The sequence below is a fragment of the Pristiophorus japonicus genome, chromosome 1 (assembly GCF_044704955.1).
Source record: "Pristiophorus japonicus isolate sPriJap1 chromosome 1, sPriJap1.hap1, whole genome shotgun sequence".
Lineage (NCBI taxonomy): Eukaryota > Metazoa > Chordata > Chondrichthyes > Pristiophoridae > Pristiophorus > Pristiophorus japonicus.
In genome coordinates, this window is record NC_091977.1 from 333,399,387 (window position 1) to 333,420,036 (window position 20,650).

The following is a 20,650-nucleotide window of genomic DNA, read 5'->3' on the forward strand; positions in this document are numbered from 1 at the left end:
GGCAATGGCTAACATTTAAGGGAAGAATGCAGGAATTACAACATTCCTTTCTGGTGTAAAAACACAACACGAAAATTGGCCCAACCATGGCTAACAAAAGAAATTAAGGATAGTATTAGATCCAAAGAGGAGTTATACAAAGTTGCCATAAAAAGTACCAAGCCTGAGGATTGGGAGCAGTTTAGAATTCAGCAAAAAAGGATCAAGAGATTGATTAAGAGGGGAAAAATAGAGTATGAGTAAACTTGCAAGGAACATAAAAAACGACTGCAAAAGTTTCTACAAGTACATAAAAAGAAAAAGATTAGTGAAGACAAATGTAGGTCCTTTACAGACAGAAACGGGAGAATTTGTAATGGGGAACAAGGAAATGGCAGAACAATTAAATACATACTTCGGTTCTGTCTTCACGGAAGAGGACACAAATAATGCCCCAGAAATGCTAGAGAGCAAAGGGTCTTGTGAGCAAGAGGAATTAAAGGAAATGATAATTAGTAAGAAAATAGTGCTGGAGAAACTAATGGATCTGAAGGCAGATGAATCCCCAGGGCCTGATGATCTGCATCCCAGAATACTAAAAGAGGTAGCCATGGAAATAGTAAATGCATTGGTTGTCATCTTCCAAAATTCAATAGATTATGGAACAGTTCCTGCAGATTGGAGGGTGGCAAATATAACCCCACTATTTAAAAAATGAGGGAAAGAGAAAATGGGGAACTACAGACCGGTTAGCCTGACAACAGTAGTAGGGAAAATGCTGGAGTCTATTATAAAGGATGTGATAATGGCACACTTAGATAAGATCAACGGGCTTAAACAAAGTCAACATGGATTTATGAAAGGAAGATCATGTTTGACAAACCCACTGGAGTTTTTTGAGGATGTAACTGATAGAATAGATAAGGGAGAACCAGTGGATGTTGTGTATTTGGATTTTCAGAAGGCCTTTGATAAAGTCCCACGTAAGAGGTTAGTGTGCAAAATTAAAGCACATAGGATTGGGGGTAATGTATTGGCACGGATTGAAAATTGTTTAACTGACAGGAAACAGAGAGTAGGAATAAACGGGTCTTTTTCGGGGTGATGAGCAGTCTAGGTGGGATTGTGAGTTGTGAGGAGGATGCAAAGATGCTGCAAGGCGATTTAGATAGGTTGAGTGAGTGGGCAAACACATGTCAGATGCAGTAGAACATGGATAAATGTGAAGTTATCCACTTTGGTAGGAAAAACATAAGGACAAAGTATTATTTAAATGGTGATGGCTTGGGAAGTGTCAATGTACAGAGGGACCTGGGTGTCCTTGTACACCAGTCATTGAAAGCAAATATGCAGGTGCAGCAAACAGTTAGGAAGGCAAATGGTATGTTGGCCTTCATTGCAAGAGGATTTGAGTACAGGAGCAACAGTTATACAGGGCCTTGGTGAGACCGCATCTGAAGTATTGTGTGCAGTTTTGGACTCCTTACCTAAGGAAGGATATACTTGCCATAGAGAGAGTGCAGCAAAGGTTCACCAGACTGATTCCTGGGATGGCAGGACTGTCGTATGAGGAGAGATTGGGTCGACTAGGCCTGTATTCACTAGAGACAGAGTTCACGAGGGGATCTCATTGAAACGTATACAATTCTGACTGGATTGGATAGACTGGATGCGGGTAGGATGTTTCCCCTGGCTGGGAAGTCTAGAACAAGGGGTCACAGTCTCAGGATACGGGGTAGGAAATTTAGGACCGAGATGAGGAGAAATGTTTTCACTCAGAGGGTGGTGAACCTATGGAATTCTCTATCACAGAAGGCTGTGGAGGCCAAGTCACTGAATATATTTAAGAGGGAGATAGATTTCTAGAAACAAAAGACATCAAGGGGTATAGGGGAAAAGTAGGAATATGGTGTTGAGATAGAGGATCAGTCATGATTTGACTGAATGGCGATGCAGACTCAAAGGGCCAAATGGCCTATTACTGCTCCTATTTTCTACGATAGCGAGCGAAAGAGAGCGAGAGCACGCGAAAGAGAGCGCGAGAGAGCGAAAGAGAGCGCGAGCGTATCATGTATGTACTTTTGGGACCACTAGCTACTAGATGGCGTCACTGTTGGAGGCCACTGGGCTGCACGCACGTGTGTGCAGCCCAAGTATAAACGACCAGCCATTTTGTATATTAGTCACTTTGGGCCTTAATAAAGCAGAGCCAAGGTCATACCTCTTGGAGTTAAACAGTACTCAGTCTAACAGTTATTGCATACACAACAGAGAGAGAGAGCGCGAGAGAGAGAGCTCGAGAGAGAGAGAGAGCTCGAGAGAGAGAGAGAGCTCGAGAGAGAGAGCTCGAGAGAGAGAGCGCGACTCAATTATTGAATTTAATCAACAAGTGTGAGGAGCTCATGGACTTCTTTGTCTCAAAGATTGAGACCATCCGATCATCTGCCTCTACGAAATCCCTTCCTTCCCTTAGCCCACCAGGCCAAACTTCCTCTAAGGCTCCCCCCTGCCCTAGCCCTAAACTCACATCTTTCTCTAGTTTCTCTTTGATCTCCCCTCTTGACCTCTCCAAGCTCATCTTGTCCACGAGACCCACTTCCTGCTCCCTTGACCCGATTCCCACTAAACTACTGAACACCCAACTTCCTTTTTTGGCTCTCATGTTAGCTGACATTGTTAACGGTTCTCTCTCAAGTACTGTTCCCCTCTCCTTCAAATCTGCAGTCATCACCCTTTTCCTCAAAAAACTAACCCTTGACCCCCAACGTGCTTGCTAACTACTGCCCCATCTCCAACCTCTCTTTCCTCTCCAAAGTCCTTGAATGTGTTGTCACCACCTAAATCCGTGACCATCTTTCCCAGAACTCCATGTTTGAATCCCTTCAATCTGGTTTTCGTCCCTGCCACAGTACCGAAACGGCTCTCATAAACGTCATAAATTACATACTTTGTGACTGTGACAAAGGTAAACTATCCCTCCTCGTCCTCCTGGACCTGTCTGCAGCTTTCGACATAGTTGACCAAACCATACTCCTCCAACACTGCTCCACTATCATCCAGCTGGGTGGGACTGCACGTGCCTGATTCCATTTTTATCTACCTAATCGTAGTCAGAAAATTTCCAGCAATGGCTTCTCTTCCCACTCCCGCATCGTTACCTCTGGTATCCCACAAGGATCTTTCTTTGGCCCCCTCCTATTTCTCATCTATATGCTACCCCTTGGCGATATATCCGAATACACAGTCAGTTTCCACATGTATGCTGACGGCACCCAGCTCTACCTCTCCACCATTTCTCTCGATCCCTCCATGGTCTCTAAATTGTCAGGCTGCTTGTCCGACATCCAGTACTGGATGAGCAGAAATTTTCTCCAATTAAATATTTGGAAGACCAAAGCCATCGTCTTTGGTATCCGCCACAAACTGCGTTCCCTAGCCACTGACTGCATCATGCTCCCTAGTATCTATCTGAGGCTAAACCAGACTGTTTGCAACCTAGGCTTCATATTTGACTGAAATGAGCTTCCGGTCACATACCCGCGGCATAACTAAAACCGCCTATTTCCACCTCTAACATTGCCTGCCTCCGCCCCTGCCTCAGCTCTTGTGCTGCTAACACCCTCATCCATGCCTTTGTTACCTCTAGACTTGACTATTCCAACGCACTCGTGACTGCACTCCCACATTCTACACTACGTAAACTTGAGTTCATCCAAAACTCGGCAGTCCATGTCCTAACTCGCACCAAGTCACAATCACCCATCATCCGTGTTCGATGACCTACATTGGCTCCCGGTTAAGCAATGCCTCGATTTCAAAATTCTCATCCTTGTTTACAAATCCCTCCAGGGCCTCGCCCCTCCCTAGCTTGGTAATCTCCTTCAGGCTCAAAGCCCTATGAGATGTCTGCGCTCCTCAAATTCTGTCCTCTTGAGTATCTCTGATTATAACTGCTCAGTGGCCGTGTTGGGCCCCAAGCTCTGGAACTCCCTCCCTAAACCTCTCTACCTGTCTACCTGTCTTTCCTCTTTGAGATACTCCTTAAAACCTACCTTTTGGTCATCTGCTGTAATTTCTTCTTCTGTGGCTCAGTGTCAAATTTATCTGTTTTGTCTTATATCACTACTGTGAAGCGCCTTGGGACGTTTTGCTACGTTAGGGGCGCTATATAAATAAAAGTAGTTGTTGTTGTAGTAAAGAGTGCTTCAGCAATAGCTTCTATCTTCCTGTGTAACTGTAAAACTATGCAGTCGTCGGTTAGCATTCTCACTCACAAGCCTGGACTTGGATAGTGCAAACAGGAGTCAATAAATCTGCAATGTTACGCACCTGCTAATGTGTTGGATTCTCTGTGTCATCGTCCTCATCAGAATCTACAAATTAAAAACAAACAGAATTAATGTCAACCTCCTGATAATCTATTGTGCTTCAGAGACAATGGAAGTGAAAAATTGCATACATTTAAAACGGTACATTTTGAGCCAACACTGGTGACTATTTTTATCCTATCTGAAAAATGATTGGAAGGGTATGAGAGGTATTACAAATGTGTTCTCTACATTCATAATTCAACATTTTGACAATGTCTGCTCCCTTTCAACGATGACTATTTTCTGCCATGTTTACCAGGAAGCCCCTTCCAGCACTCCCAATAACTGCAGCGTATTGGCTCGGATTCCCAATATTTCGCCAACAGACACATCTTCCCTAACATCAGGAGCAGTATTAGGAGTGCTGGAAGGGAGGGCACTTCCAAACTAGAGTCAGAGCAACCTTCCCTTGAAATGTCCAATAACCTGCCTCCTAGATGGAAATCATGAGCACTCAGACCTGTTCCCAGTGTTCCACCGTGGAGTCACTTTCTTGTACATAGAGATTACACATTTAGTCGGATCTTTAAATATTCTTGTGAGCGGCCAGCGGAGTTACCATGGTGAGTCAGAGGACAGGCTGGTATAACAAGAGCATTATTCTGATCTGTGTTTAATGTGGCCTGTTCCTTTATGGCCATAGAGTCCACTTGCTGTAAGGAGATGCAATCTGAAATTAACTCATGGATACCTGCTTCTGAGGGAAGTTTCGCTAGAAATTGGCAGCAGCTCGTACATCTCCAACTGCTCCCCCCCCCCCCGGGGAAAGGCCAGAGTCCAATCTCCTGCACCGACACCTGCCTGCACCTATGCTCCGATCTCCGACACCACCCACCTTCAGCACAGGAACAGCTGTTTTTGGCTGTTCTTCACAAACACCCCCATCTGTCTTTCATTTTCAGACATCACTGTTTCTAGGATTACACAGAAATTACAATAGGGAAACAGGCCATTTGGCCCAACCAGTCCGTGCTGGTGTTTATCCTCCATAGGAGCAGTGTCCTAATCCCATGTACCCGCCCTGTTCCCATATCCCTTTATTCCCCTTTCCTTCAACCACATATAGAACCCATTATTAAATGTTGGCATGGTCTCTGCTTCAATCACCAACTCTGGTAGTAATTCCACAGCCTCACAATCTTCTGAAGAAACACAGAAAATAGATGCAAGAGCAGGCCATTTGACCCTGCTAGCCTGCACCACCATTCAATATGATCATGGCTGATCATGCACTTCAGTACCACATTCCTGCTTTCTCTCCATCCCCTTGATTCCTTTAGCTATAAGGGCCATATCTAACTCCCTTTTGAATATATCTAACGAACTGGCCTCAACAACTTTCTGCGGTAGAGAATTCCACATGCTCACAACTCTGAGTGAAGAAGTTTCTCCTCATCTCAGTCCTAAATGGCTTACCCCTTATCCTTAGACTGTGACCCCTGGTTCTGGACTTCCAACAGCGGGAACATTCTTCCTGCATCTAACCTGTTTCTCTTGCTCTCTGTCTTAAATCTCTAACATTTAATCTTGTATCTATGGACTCGTTCACATCCCTCACCACTGGAAAAACACTTTGTTTCTATCAATTCTCTCCCATCTTAATTTATGGAGGCCTTCAAAGAGGAGATAGTTTGGGTACAGACACATTCCCATGAGGGCATCCAAAGCTAGAGCTCCCTGGATGACTAAAGATATGGAGATTAAAATGAAACCATGATAACTGTCAGGTTCATAATTCAGTAGCGAATCAAGCTGAATACAGAAAAGTACAAGGGAGAACTGAAAAAAGGAAGTAAGAGAGGCAGAGAGATTACGAGAATAGATTAGCAGCTAACATAAAAGGGAACCCAAAAGTCTTTTGTAAACACAAATAGTAAATGGTTAGTCAAAGGAAGGGTGGGATGGATTAGGGACCAAAACATAGATCTTCTTGTGGAGGCAGAGGTACTAAATGAGTACTTCGCATCTGTCTTCAGTAGAGAAGAGGATGCTGACAATTTCATAGTAAAGGAAGCAGCAGGGAAGATATATAACCCTGGCAACTACAGGTCAGTCAACCCAACATCGGTGGTAGGGAAACTTTTAGAGGCATTAATCCGAGACAAAATTAATTGCCATTTGGAAAATATGGGCTAATAAATGAAAGTCATAGTTAAAGGAAAATTGGGTTTGCCCAACTTCATCGAGTTCTTTGAAGTAACGGAGAGGGTTGATGAGGGTAGTACGGTTGATGTTGTGCATATAGATTTTCAAAAGGCAACTGATAAAGTGCCACATAATAGACTTGCTAGCAAAATTGAAGTCCATGGGATTAAAGGGACAGTGGATAAGAAATTGGCTAACAGAAAGCAGTAGTGATTGGTTGTTTTCAGACTGGAATCCAGGCGTCAGTATTAGGACCACTGCTCTTTCGGATATATTAATGACCTGGACTTGGGTATACAGGGCATAATTTCAAAGTTTACAGATGACACGAAACTTGGAAATGTAGTTAATAATGAGGATAGTAACAGATTTCAGGAGGACATAGACAGACTGGTGAAATGGGCAGACACATGACAGATGGAATTTAACGCAGAGAAGTGTGCAGTGTTACATTTTGGTAGGAAGAACAATGGGAGGTAATATGAAGCTAATGGTACAATTTTAAAGGGTGGTGCAGGAACAGAGAAACCTGGGATGAACGTATACAAATATTTAATGGTGGCAGGATAATCTGAGAAGGCTGTTAAAAAGGCATACGGGACCCTTAGCTTTATAAATAAAGGTGTAGAGTACAAAAAAAGCAAGGAATTGAGGCTAAACCTTTATAAAACACTGGTTTAGGCCCTAGTTGGAGTATTGTGGCCAATTCGGGGCACCTCACTTTAGGAAGGATGTCAAGGCCTCGGGGAGGATGCAGGGGAGATACGGGACTTTAGTTACATGGTAAGACTAGAGAAAATGGGGTTGTTCTCCTTAGAGCAGAGGTGGTTAAGGGGAGCTTTGATAGAGCTGTTCAAAAGCATAAAGTGTTTTGATAGAGTAAATAAGGAGAAACTGTTTCCAGATTTAAAGCTAATTGGCAAAAGAACCAGAGGCGACATGAGAAAAGAAAAATTTATGCAGTGAGTTGCTGTGATCTGGAATACAATGTCTGAAAGGGTGGTGGAAGCAGATTCAATAGTAACTTTCAAAAGGGAATTGGATAAATATTTGAAAAGGAGAAATTTGCAGGGCTATGGGGAAAGAGCAGGGGAGTGGAACTAATTGGATAGCTCTTTCAATGGCCTCTTACTGTGCTGGATCATTCTATGATTTTACCTCCATTAATCTCCTCTGTTCTAATAAACACAGCCCTATTTATGGGCTCAATTTTCCTCAAGCCCGTTTTCTGGCGTATTGCCAGAGTTCCGCCCGATTTTCTTGGCCAGAAATGCGGCAGAAATATTTTGCCAAAGTTTCCCCGATGTATAATTTGAATTTGGTGTCACGCAGCGTCCAGTAGCCTCAGGGGGTGGAGCCTGCTTTCTGTGCCGAAAAACGATGCAGCAACTTCTGCGCATGCGAGGGAAAAAAAAGTGACGTTTTGGATGTTGTTGCAATGGACGCGCATGCTCAGTACAGCTCAGATTTGGCAATCGGCTATTTTTAAAGAGCCAGTTGTGTGTGAGAGAACGTTGAGTGCTGTGTGAGAGCATTGGAAAAAAAACTCGCAGCTACAGCAGTACAAGATGCAACGCGGTGAAGGACCAAGAATTTCTTACAGGAAGATGTGGAGGCACTAGTTACTGTGATTGAGAACAGATGGCAGGAGCTGGACACCAACAGGGGTCACATAAAAGGTCCACCCAAAGAAATAAAGAAACGCTGGAACCAAGTTGCAGAAGATTACCGCGCATTGGTGAACACCGTGAGATCTGGAGGCCAGTGTAAAAAGTGGCAGGACCTTGGTCAAGTAGTTAGTGTAAGTAATATTTTCATTTATTCAATGCAATTGCAATTGTAAATGTGACCATCGATATATGTCCCACACAGCAGAAAGACAACCTCTTTAAAAAGTTAGGTTTTCATCTTTGCAGAGGAAGGTGGCACATAATAAAAAGGGGAAGAACTCGAACAGGAGGCTGCCCGGAAAATCTGCACCCAGTGACACCCTTGGAAGAGAGGGTCACTGCTTTGATAGGTACTGCCTGGAAAAAAAAGCAATCTGTACCGTACAAGCTGGGCCCACACTCGAGGGAGAGGGCAAATCCTGCAAATTCATCGTGGTCCTTCAAATCAGCCTGTTTCCTGGTCTGCGATGTGTGAGCCTACTCAAGCCACCCACCCTGCCCCCTCCTCTGCTGCTAACCATTTGTCTGTTGTGTTATATTTTGCTAAACTTGAGGCAAACCCTGACGTTGCAGAAGATTCAGATGCGGACGAGCCTGAAGAGATCATTTTCCAATCCAACACTCCAGACCAAGAACACGGGGCTGAGGGGGAGGGGATGGAGCTGGATGAAGCTCCCACTGTTGTACTGACTTTGAAGGAGGTGCCGCTCATGGAGGTGACAGCCCCTTCTGTGACTAGTGGTTTGAGTGTTGGTGGAACATTCCATGATTTCACACCTTCTGTCCCAGGCTGCGGCTCCCAGTGATGGGGTGCAGCAACGCACACCCGTGGGGAGGAGGGGAAGGAGAGCTCGACCGCACTTTCCTGAGGTGCAGGATCTAACAGATGTGCTTCAGATGATGTCATTAAGTGCAGAGAGCATTGACCTTACCCGATCACTCCTGGACGCCATCAGTAGGGCGAGTGATGAGGTAGCGGGACTGTCGGGAGAAGTAACAGCACAAGAAATGGGAACGATATCCGGGACCATCAGTGAGGGAATAGTGACCATGAGGGAGGGAATGTCAGAGGTAGTGCAAACCACGTCACTGACCATGAGGGAGGGAATGGCACAGGTAGTTCAGACAGTTTTGCTCAACGTGAAGGAGGGAATGTTGCAGGTCGTTGACACTGTCAGGGTGCATGAGGGAAGGCATTCTGGAGTTAGCTACTGCAATAAGGGAACACGCCCAGACCCCGCGCCCATTGACAGAATCAACTCTCACTCCCACTCCAGTCCCCACACCAGCCTCTGAAGAGCCCAAAGCCAGGCATTCCAACTTGCCTTCTGACGCCCCCCTCTCCTCCCTCAAGATGTGCGCAGTACCCGAGATGTTAGAAAGAATAAGCTTGGTACCAAGCCCAGAAACATTGCACCACCACCCGCGGGCAGGGGTGCTGGCGTGTCCAAGACCAAGCTCAGCGGGCAGTCTTAGAATAAGGAGGATGAGAGATGGGTGGGTGCAGCCTTTCTTTGCTGCTGCTGTTGTTATTATTGTTGCTACTGTTTTAATTGTTCTCAAATTAAAAGGTTTTTGTAAGCTATGTAAATTTACAAGTTTATAAAAGTTTTTTAAGTGATCTTAAAGTAAAGTTTGGTACAAGAATAATTTTATTAAAGTTAAGTACACTGTTAAACTTTTGAAAAGAATATATTTTACATTAAAATGAATCGTGTTCCAGTAACACAACACAACATTACGGAACAGCTCCAAACAGTAAACATGGTCCATATGGAATAGTTGTCGCTGAGCCCTCAAGTATTTGCGGATGAGCTGCTGGCGCAAGGCTCGAGTAATTGTTAAAGGGGCATGATGGCCTGCCCTCCTCCGCCGTTGTGCTCCGGCCTCAGGCACTTGCATGGCTTCCTCATCTTCGTTGTCCTCCTCCTCCTGCTCGTCATCTGCATCTTCCACATTATCATCAGTCACTCTCACTGAGGGTGGGTCTTCCACTACCAGATGCTGCTGCCCCTTGATGGCTAAGTTATGCAGCACGCAGCACACAACACTGAACTGACCGACAATCTCAGGGGAGTGCAGCAAGTAGCCTCTGGAATGGTCCAGGCATCGGAAACGCTGTTTCAATATGCCAATGGTCCTATTATGCTGCGCGGCGCATTGTGCGATATGTTGTATTCACGGTCAGCTTCCGTGGGTTACGCGTAGGGGCGTCATGAGCCAGGTGGCGAGGCCATACTCTTTGTCTCCCAGTAGCCAGCTCTGCCCTTCTGGCTGCTGCTGCTGAAACATGGCAGATAACGCTGCCGAGTAGGATGAACGCATCATGAGTGTTCCCAGGGTATCTTGCATCGACTGACATGATATGATGCATGCCGTCACACACCAGCTGCACTTTAATGGAGTGGAAGCCTTTTCTGTTCCTGTACATCTCGGAATCCTCCAAAAAGTGCTCGCAAGGCGATGTGGATACAATCAATGCAGCCCTGTACCTTTGGGAAGCCAGAAATCCTGGAGAAGCCCACAGCCCCGTCATGGATTGCTTGGGCGGTCATGGGGAACTTTATGAAGTCATTCCTCCGCGCACACAGTGCAGCCGTCACCTGGCGAATGCAGATGTGTGTTGCATGCTGAGAGATGGCGCACACATTCCCAGTTATGGCTTGAAATGATCCGGAGGCAGCTGTAACCTTCACTTCATCTGACAAAGCAGTCCTCCTGATGCTTCTAGGTTGCAGGTCTGCTTTGACCAACTCACCAGATCTCACTCACAATTTCTTTGCGGAAACGCAGCCTTCTGGCAGTCTGCATCACACAGGTGGCGGTACGAATGCCTTTCTCGATATACCAGAGGTGGGCAAGGCCTCCTGCCCAGCACCCTACGGGCTTTGATGTTCCTGATGCGATGAAGTTGAATCAACTGTCTCCTATGTAGCACCATGATGCAGAAGGCTCGCACAAGGTATTGTCAGTATTGCCCCCATACTTAAATTTAACCTTTGAAAGAAGCTCAAAACGGCAGGAAAGCAGGTAGGACAGGTTCGCAGTTCTCTCTCCCAAGGTCTGTATGGATGGGCCACACCCAAAGGTCTTGTGACTTCTCTCTTCCCCCCCCCCCTTAACTAATTGCAGTGTTGTGACTTCTCCCCTTCTCTCTCTTCCCCCACCATCCCCCCCCCCACCCCCCCACCCAACTCATCGCAGTCTTCAGTGCAGAAGGCTTCCCATCGGCATCTCTCTCTCTTCTCCCCCCCGCTCCCTCTCTTTCCCCCCCTCCCCCCACCCAGCCACGGCTTGATTTCTAGCCGAGCCAGTGTCTGGATGTGGGACCGATTCTGCCAGCCAAAGCGTCGACCCACCAGCCCTGCTTCAAGACGTTCGGTGGTGGCATGAGTGAGTAAAAATAGTTGAACTTTACTATTGATTTTGATAGTGTTCTTGACTCCCTCCAAAATCTTCAATTTAAAAATAATGCCGTCTTTCAGCACCAATTTGTGAACATGCAGTGGTTTTCTTAAGTGCCCAGATGGTTTTTCGGGATTAGCCAGATACACCGATCTAAGAGGAAACAATGTTGGCCAAACGGTGAATAATTGAAAAAACCGGCACAGATATGAGGGAATGTCCCTATGACGCAAAAAAAAACTGGCCGAGAAAAATCGTAACTAAGTCAATTGCACCGGCGCAGATCACAGGAGGAAACTTTGAAAAAAATAAATACATCAGAAAAAACTGCACGCATCAAACGACGCAAATGACTGGGGAAAATTGAGCCCATAGTCTTATGTCATATTTGTATTTCCTCATAGTAGGCAGCGACCTAGTCAATCTGTGCTTGACCCTATCCATCACCACAGCATCCTCTCTATAGTGCGGAGCCCAAAACTACGCACAGTCTCTAACTGTGGTCTTACTGTCCCCCAGCAGCCTCTACTCCCCTGGCAGAAATGGGTGAGAGTTTTGGAGATGAACCTTTTTCATTTTGTGTCAGAAATTAAACATTCAAATGTTCACTGAGCAGATTTTTTTATGTTGCAGTGGCAATCCCTTCAACCAGAGCTGGTGCATGTTATTAGATCTTTGGGTTTCCTCACCAAACTAATTTTTTTTAAAGTTTTGTTATTTATAGCAAATTGGAAACGAGAGGGCACGGAGAGTGATACATTTGCCCCCAAGCTCAGTGAAGTGGTTGTGGTGTGGCTAAAAACAGTTAAACTTCTTTACAGCTAACACCTGCAGCAACTTAATCTCAATTCACAGCCGAGAATCACACTACACGGGAAACACTTGCTGCGGTTTAAGTTAATGGCTCTATCGTGACAGACTGACTTGAGAAATAGGTTCCTGTATCAGAGAATCCGTCCCACAAAGAGGCCAAGACAAGTTAAGTTTCAAGTCATCTCTATATGAAAATAACTAAGCAGGAGAGGATGTGGTGGAGAGAGGGGGCTCCCATCGTATTGCAACACTGCTCAAAGAGTTGACAGCTGGAACAGACACAGCCCACAGTGGCCTCATACTAGGCCCTAACCCCATTAAACCAAGCACCCCAACACCACCAGACAAGCTTAGGGAGGCAATTGATCCATTTCCAAAAAAAACAACCACATCAGCACTCACTACAGCTTCACTGGAAAATGGTTCCTTACAACCCTGACCAGCAATTCAACAGATATCAGTAAGGCTGCACTGGAGGACAAGTCAGCAGCTGGTCTGCGATTCAGCAAAGGTACTTCGGAGAATCAGCATCAATGCAGCCTCCCCTGTCCTGGTTAGAACTGAATTTACATTTTAAAATCCGCACCAGAAAGCAGAAGTGCAGGTTTTAACCGACACACCACGTGTCAGCAGTTCAGTAACTGCTTACGACATAAATATTAAATCCTAGTTTAGAATCAGACATTATTGCACAATAAAGTACATTCTGAGCAGAGAAACAGCCTCCAAAAACTCTTTAGCAAACCTTTATCACCTAGAAAAATGAGCAACCCGAGAGGTTATGGCTGATTTTTGCTGCAATGCGTGTGGAATGATGATATAAATCATTTTGAAATAGTGTGTTAAATATTAAAATAAAAAGTGACAAAACCTTTACCAAACTCCTTTCATGAACTTATTTTTACCGATACAATCAGAATGTGAGCATGATAACCAACTACTTGGAATGAAAGAGCCTGATATTTCTGAGCAGATTCATTCTGTGATGTTACAAGGAGGCCCTTTATCGGTGTCGATAGATAACATGTCTTTCCTGCCAGTGTGTGGCTCTCGGCTCACAGTCCCAGACTGAGCAACGGCACTTAAATCAGTGGAGGCAAACTATCTCCATGGCCCACTGCTGAAGCTCAACTGCAGGACTGGCTTACTCAAGGACTGGGTCCCCATTCCAGGCATTGCCAGCCAACTTGGATTGCAGAACTGGTTAGGAATATCATAACATATATAAAAATGTAGAACAGTTAAAACATCAACTTGTATTTATATTGTGCCTTTAACATAGAAAAACTTCTCAGGTTACAACACAGAGGAATAATCAAACAAAATGGAGGCCGAGCTAGGGACAGAGATATGGAAGAGTGAATAAAACGCTTGGTGAAAGAGCTGGGTTTTAAGGAGGAAAGAGAGCAGAGGGAGGTGGGAAAGGGGAAGTGGGGTGAGCTTCAGAGGCAGGCAAAGGGATGGTCTCTGTTACATATGTATACTTGTATTTACTCTGTACAGCCACCAAAGGCTCATCCCCTGGAGTCCCAAGGGATCCCATAATCCCTTGGGAGCACAGGTATTTAAGGAGGCTTCACATGTTGGAGAGGCAACCCTCTGGAGACCTGCAATGAAAGACTAAGGTTACACTTTACTTTGAGCTCACAGTGTTCAGTCTGACTCTTTCTCCATACACAACAACTGGCGACGAGATACAGATAGCGAACCCAAAGATGCAGAGAACAGTGGGCATCCTGGAGAAATTGTCGGAGGGAGATGATTGGGAAACTTTTGTGCAGCGACTCAACCAATACTTCGTGGCCAACGAGCTAGATGGGGAAGAGAGCGCTGCCAAACGAAGGGCGATCCTCCTCACCGTCTGTGGGACACCAATGTGTGGCCTCATGAAGAATCTGCTCACTCCAGCAAAACCCACGGAGAAATCGTACGACGATTTGTGCACACTGGTCCGACAGCATTTGAACCCGAAGGAAAGCGTTCTGATGGCGAGGTACCGGTTCTACACCTACAAAAGGTCTAAGGCCAGGAAGTGGCGAGTTATATCGCTGAGATAAGACACCTTGCAATACATTGCGAATTTGAAGGACATTTGGAGCATATGCTCAGAGACTTTTTCGTACTTGGCATTGGCCACTAAACCATACTTCGCAAACTTTTGACTGTAGAGACGCCAACCTTGAGTAAGGCCATAGTGATAGCCCAGGCGTTCATTGCCACCAGTGACAATACGAAGCAAATCTCTCAGCACACAAGTGCTGCTACAAGTACTGTGAACAAAGTGACATTGTTTTCTAATCATAACGTACAGGGCAGGTCACACATACCTGCAGCTACACGTCCGCAGATGTCTCAAGAGTCCACCATCAAGGGTGATGAATGCAAGGCCATTAACACCTTGTTGGCGCTGCGGGGGTGATCATCGTTTCCATTCATGCTGATTCAAAGAGTACGTTAGCAAGGGCTGTGGAACAATGGGACACCTCCAACGAGTGTGCAGGCGAGTTGCAAAGCCTGTTAAACCTGAAAACCACTATGTTGCAGAGGAGGACAGCTCCACGGAGGATCATGACGAACCAGAGCCTCAGATCGAGGAGGTAGAGGGACATGCGGTGCACACATTCACCACGAATTGTCCCCCGAAAATGCTGAATGTTGAACTAAATGGACTCCCGGTGTCAATGGAGCTGGACATGTGCACTAGCCAGTCTATCATGTGCAAAAAGACTTTAGAAAGGTTGTGATGCAACAAGGCCTCAAGGCCAGTCTTAACTCCAGTTTGCACGAAACTAAGAACTTACATGAAAGAACTCATTCCTGTAATCGGCAGTGCTACCGTAAAGGTCTCCTACGATGGAGCGGTGCACAAGTTACCATTCTGGGTGATACCGGGCGATGGTCCCACACTGCTCAGCAGGAGCTGGCTGCGAAAGATATGCTGGAACTGGGACGACGTCCGAGCGCTATCGCCCACTGACGACACTTCGTGTGCTCAGGTCTTAAACAAATTTCCTTCGCTGTTCGAACCAGGCATCGGGAAATTTCAAGGAGCAAAAGTGCAGATCCACCTAATTCCGGGGGCGCAACCTATCCACCACAAGGCGAGAGCAGTACCGTACAGAATGAGAGAAAGGGTAGCGATCGAGCTAGACCGGCTGCAAAGAGTGGGCATCATTTCCCCGATCGAGTTCAATGAGTGGGACAGTCCTATCGTCCCAGTCCTCAAGGGAGACTGCACCGTCAGAATCTGTGGCTATTACAAAGTAACTATCAATCGTTTCTCCCTGCAGGACCAATACCCACAACCAAAGGCCGACGACCTCTTTGCAACGCTGGCAGAAGGAAAGACGTTCAGGAAGCTGGATCTGACTTCAGCCTACATGATGCAGGAACTGGAGGAATCATTGAAGGCCATCATCTGCATCAACACACACACAAAGGTCTTTTTGTTTATAACACATGCCCGTTTGGAATCCGATTGGCGGCGGCGGCGATATTCCAGAGAAACATGGAAAGCTTACTGAAGTTGGTCCCGCACAACGTGGTCTTCCAGGATGACATCTTGGTCACAGGTCGGAACACAGTCGAGCATCTGCAGAACCTGAAGGAGATTCTTAATCGACTCAACCGCGAGGGGCTTAGGTTTAAACGCGTGAAGTGCATTTTCTTGGCACCTGAAGTGGAGTTCCTGGGAAGGAGGATTGCAGCGGATGGCATCAGGCCCACCAACGCAAAGACAGAGGCAATCGAGAACGCACCGAGGCCACAGAACGTGACAGAGCTGCGGTCGTTTCTGGGACTTCTGCACTACTTTGGTAACTTCTTACCGGGTCTCAGCACACTGTTAGAACCAGTGCATGTCTTACGACGAAAAGGGGGCGAATGGGTTCGGGGCAAAAGCCAAGAAAGTGCTTTGTAAAAGCGAGAAAATTGTTATGCTCAAACAAATTGCTTGTGTTGTATGATCCATGTAAGCGTTTGGTACTAGCATGTGATGCTTCGTCATATGGCGTCGGGTATGCATTGCAACAAGGTAATGATTTCGGGACACTGCAACCGGTTGCTTATGCATCCAGGAGTCCTCCTAAGGCTGAAAGAACATACAGCATGATTGAGAAAGAAGCATTAGCGTGTGTCTATGGGGTAAAGAAAATGCATCAATACCTGTTTGGGCGAAAATTCAAATTGGAAACTGACCATAAGCCATTTATATCCCTGTTCTCCGAGAGTAAAGAGATAAATATCAACGCATCGACCCGTATCCAGAGATGGGCGCTCACGTTGTCCGCATACAACTACGCCATCCATCACAGGCCAGGCACAGAAAACTGCGCCGATGCTCTCAGTTGGCAGCCACTGCCCACCACAGGGATGGAAATGGTGCAGCCCGCAGATCTAGCTATGGCTATGGAAGCATTTGAGAGTGTGCAATCACCCGTCAACGCCCAGCAGATCAAAACCTGGACGAGCCAGGACCCCTTATTATCTCTAGTCAAAATCTGCGTGCTCCACGGGAGCTGGTCCAATGCCCCAGTGGAAATGCAGGAAGAGATAAAGCCGTTCCAGCGGCGCAAAGATGAAATGTCTATACAGGCAGACTGCCTTCTGTGGGGCAATCGAGTAGTGGTCCCCAAGAAGGGCAGAGACACCTTCATCAATGACCTTCATCAATGACCCACCTCGGCATCGTAATCATGAAATTGATAGCCAGATCCCACGTTTGGTGGCCTGGTATCGATGCAGACTTAGAGTCCTGCGTTCACAGATGTGATACATGCTCGCAGTTAAGCAATGTACCCAGGGGGGCGCCGCCGCTAAGTTTATGGTTTTGGCCCTCCAAACCGTGGTCTAGGGTACACGTCGACTATGCAGGCCCGTTCTTGGGTAAAATGTTCCTTGTGATTGTAGACGCCTACTCCAAGTGTATTGAATGTGAGATGTCGGTGAGCACGTCCGCTGCCACTACTGAAAGCCTGCGGGCCATGTTTGCCACACACAGCCAACCCGATGTCCTGGTGAGCGACAACGGGCCATGTTTTATCAGTGCTGAGTTCAAAGAATTCATGACCCGCAACGGGATCAAACATGTCACATCTGCCCCGTTTAAACCAGCGTCCAATGGTCAGGCAGAGAGAGCAGTGCAAACCATCAAGCAAGGCTTGAAGAGGGTAAGTGAAGGCTTACTGCAGACTCGCCTATTCCGAGTACTGCTTAGCTACCGCACGAGACCCCACTCACTCACTGGGATCCCACCTGCTGAACCGCTCATGAAAAGAGCACTTAAGACAAGGATCTCGTTTGTTCACCCTGATCTACATGAACAGGTAGAGAGCAGGCGGCTTCAACAAAGTGCATACCATGATAGCACAAATGTGTCACGCGAGATTGAAATCAATGATCCTGTATTTGTATTAAATTATGGACAAGGTCCCAAGTGGTTTCCTGGCATCGTCGTGGCTAAAGAGGGGAGCAGGGTGTTTCGGGTCAAACTTTCAAATGAACTCATTCACTGGAAACACTTGGACCAAATCAAACTCAGATTCATGGACTATACTGAGCAACCCACCTTGGACCGGACCTTTTTTTAATCCCCCAACATACACACCAGTGGCAACCAGCACCACAGTTGACCAAGAAGCAGAACCCATCATCCACAGTAGCCCAGCAGGGCCAGCTGCACAGAAGCCCAGCGAGGGCCCAACAAATGATTCAACAACATTGTGAAGACGAACGTAGGTCCCGAGTGAAGACAAACATAGGTCCCGAGTGAAGACAAACATAGGTCCCGAGTGAAGACAAACATAGGTCCCGAGTGAAGACAAACATAGGTCCCGAGTGAAGACAAACATAGGTCCCGAGTGAAGACAAACATAGGGTCCTTTGCAGTCTAATTCAGGTGAATTTATAATGGGGAACAAAGAAATGGCAGACCAGTTGAACAAATACTTTGGTTCTGTCTTCATGAAGGAAGACACAAATAACCTTCCGGAAGTACTAGGGGACCGAGGGTCTAGTGAGAAGGAGGAACTGAAGGTCATCCTTATTAGGGGGAAATTGTGTTAGGGAAATTGATGGGATTGAAGGCCAATAAATCCCCGGGGCCTGATAGTCTGCATCCCAGAGTATTTAAGGAAGTGGCCCTAGAAATAGTGGATGCATTGGTGATCATTTTCCAACAGTCGATAGACTCTGGATCAGTTCCTATGGACTGGAGGGTAGCTAATGTAACACCACTTTTTAAAAAAGGAGGGAGAGAGAAAACGGGTAATTATAGACCGGTTAGTCTGACATCAGTGGTGGGGAAAATGTTGGAATCAATTATTAAAGATGAAATAGCAGCGCATTTGGAAAGCAGTGACTGGATCGGTCCAAGTCAGCATGGATTTATGAAAGGGAAATCATGCTCGACAAATCTCCTGGAATTTTTTGAAGATGCAACTAGTAGAATGGACAAGGGAGAACCAGTGCATATGGTGTATTTGGACTTTCAAAAGGCTTTCGACAAGGTCCCACACAAGAGATTCGTGTGCAAAATCAAAGCACATGGTATTAGGAGGTAATGTACTGACGTGGATAGAGAACTGGTTGGCAGACAGGAAGCAGAGAGTCGGGATAAACGGGTCCTTTTCAGAATGGCAGGCAGTGACCAGTGGGGTGCCACAGGGCTCAGTGCTGGGACCCCAGCTATTTACAATATACATTAATGATTTAGATGAAGGAATTGAGTGTAATATCTCCAAGTTTGCAGATGACACTAAGCTGGGTGGCGGTGTGAGCTGTGAGAAGGACGTTAAGAGGCTGCAGGGTGACCTGGATAGATTAGGTGAGTGGGCAAATGCATGGCAGATGCAGTATAATGTGGATAAATGAGGTTATCCAATTTGGGGGCAAAAACACGAAGGCAGAATATTATCTGAATGGCAGATTTGGAAAAGGGGAGGTGCAACGAGACCTGGGTGTCATGGTTCATCAGTCATTGAAAGTTGGTATGCAGGTACAGCAGGCGGTGAAGGAGGCAAATCCCCTTCATAGCTAGGGGATTTGAGTATACGAGCAGGGAGGTCATATTGCAGTTGTACAGGCCCTTGGTAAGGCCTCACCTGGAATATTGTGTTCAGTTTTGGTCTCCTAATCTGAGGAAGGACGTTCTTGCTATTGAGGGAGTGCAGCGAAGGTTCACCAGACTGATTCCCGGGATGGCTGGATTGACATATGAGGAGAGACTGGATCAACTGGGCCTTTATACACTGGAGTTTAGAAAGATGAGAGTGGATCTCATAGAAACATATAAGATTCTGACGGGACTGGACAGGTTAGCTGCGGAAAAAATGTTCCCGATGTTGGGGAAGTCCAGAACCAGGGGACACAATCTTAGTCCTAAATGGCCTACCCCTTATCCTGAGATGAGGAGAAACTTCTTCACTCAGAGAGTTGTTAACCTGTGGAATTCCCTACCGCAGAGAGTTGTTGATGCCAGTTCAGTGGAAATATTCAAGAGGAAGTTAGATATGATTCTTGCGGCTAAAGGGATCAAGGGGTACGGAGAGAAAGCATGAAAGGGGTACTGAGGGAATGATCAGCCATGATCTTATTGAATGGTGGTGCATGGCCTACTCCACCTATTTTCTATGTTTCGAACACCAGCTTTCACACAGAGACGATCAACCAGGGCAAGAAGGGCCCCAGATTGACTCACATTGTAAATAGTTATACAATTGACTTTGGCGGGGTGGGGGGGGGGGGGGCAGTGTTGTTATATATGTATACTTGTATTTACTCTGTACAGCCACCAGAAGGCTTATCCCCTGGAGTCCCTTACAGGTATTTAAGGAGGCTTCACAGGTCTGGAGACTTGCAATAAAAGACTACAGTCACACTTTACTTGAGCTCACAGTGTTCAGTCTGACTCTTTCTCCATACACAACAGTCTCCATCTTGGAAAGAAAAAAGTCCGTCCTCGCACTTGTTGGCGAAGAGGGGTCAAGGGGAGAGGGCTTTAAGGAGATTGATGGTGCAGGAAAGAAACCAGGGGTTATCTTCACACTCCTGGATGATTATGGAGTAGTGGGTGGTTTTGATAGAGGAGAGTGAGGCCCAATCATGCTTGCTGTGGTCCAGCCAGGTGTGGTGAAGGATGGCTAATCTAGTTTTGTACCAGATACGCCCAAGGCTGCGTCCCTTGGGCTTGGAGAAACGAGTACACAAGAACAGGCGGCCAATCAGCCCCTCAAGCCTGCTCTGCAATTCAATTAAATCATGGCTGAGTGA

At 46.3% G+C, this 20,650-nt stretch overlaps 1 protein-coding gene across 4 annotated transcripts in view; it reads right to left on the reverse strand.

The window, feature by feature from the left end:
- stard3nl (STARD3 N-terminal like) overlaps nucleotides 1–20,650 on the reverse strand; it is a 168,212-nt gene that overhangs the window by 124,678 nt on the left and 22,884 nt on the right. For all 4 annotated transcript variants that reach the window (XM_070889299.1, XM_070889308.1, XM_070889318.1 and 1 more), the window contains one exon: nucleotides 4,309–4,352. In XM_070889299.1, coding sequence (XP_070745400.1) covers nucleotides 4,312–4,352 — 41 coding nt within the window. In that variant the 3' untranslated portion in view covers nucleotides 4,309–4,311. The remainder of the gene's footprint in view (nucleotides 1–4,308; nucleotides 4,353–20,650) is intronic.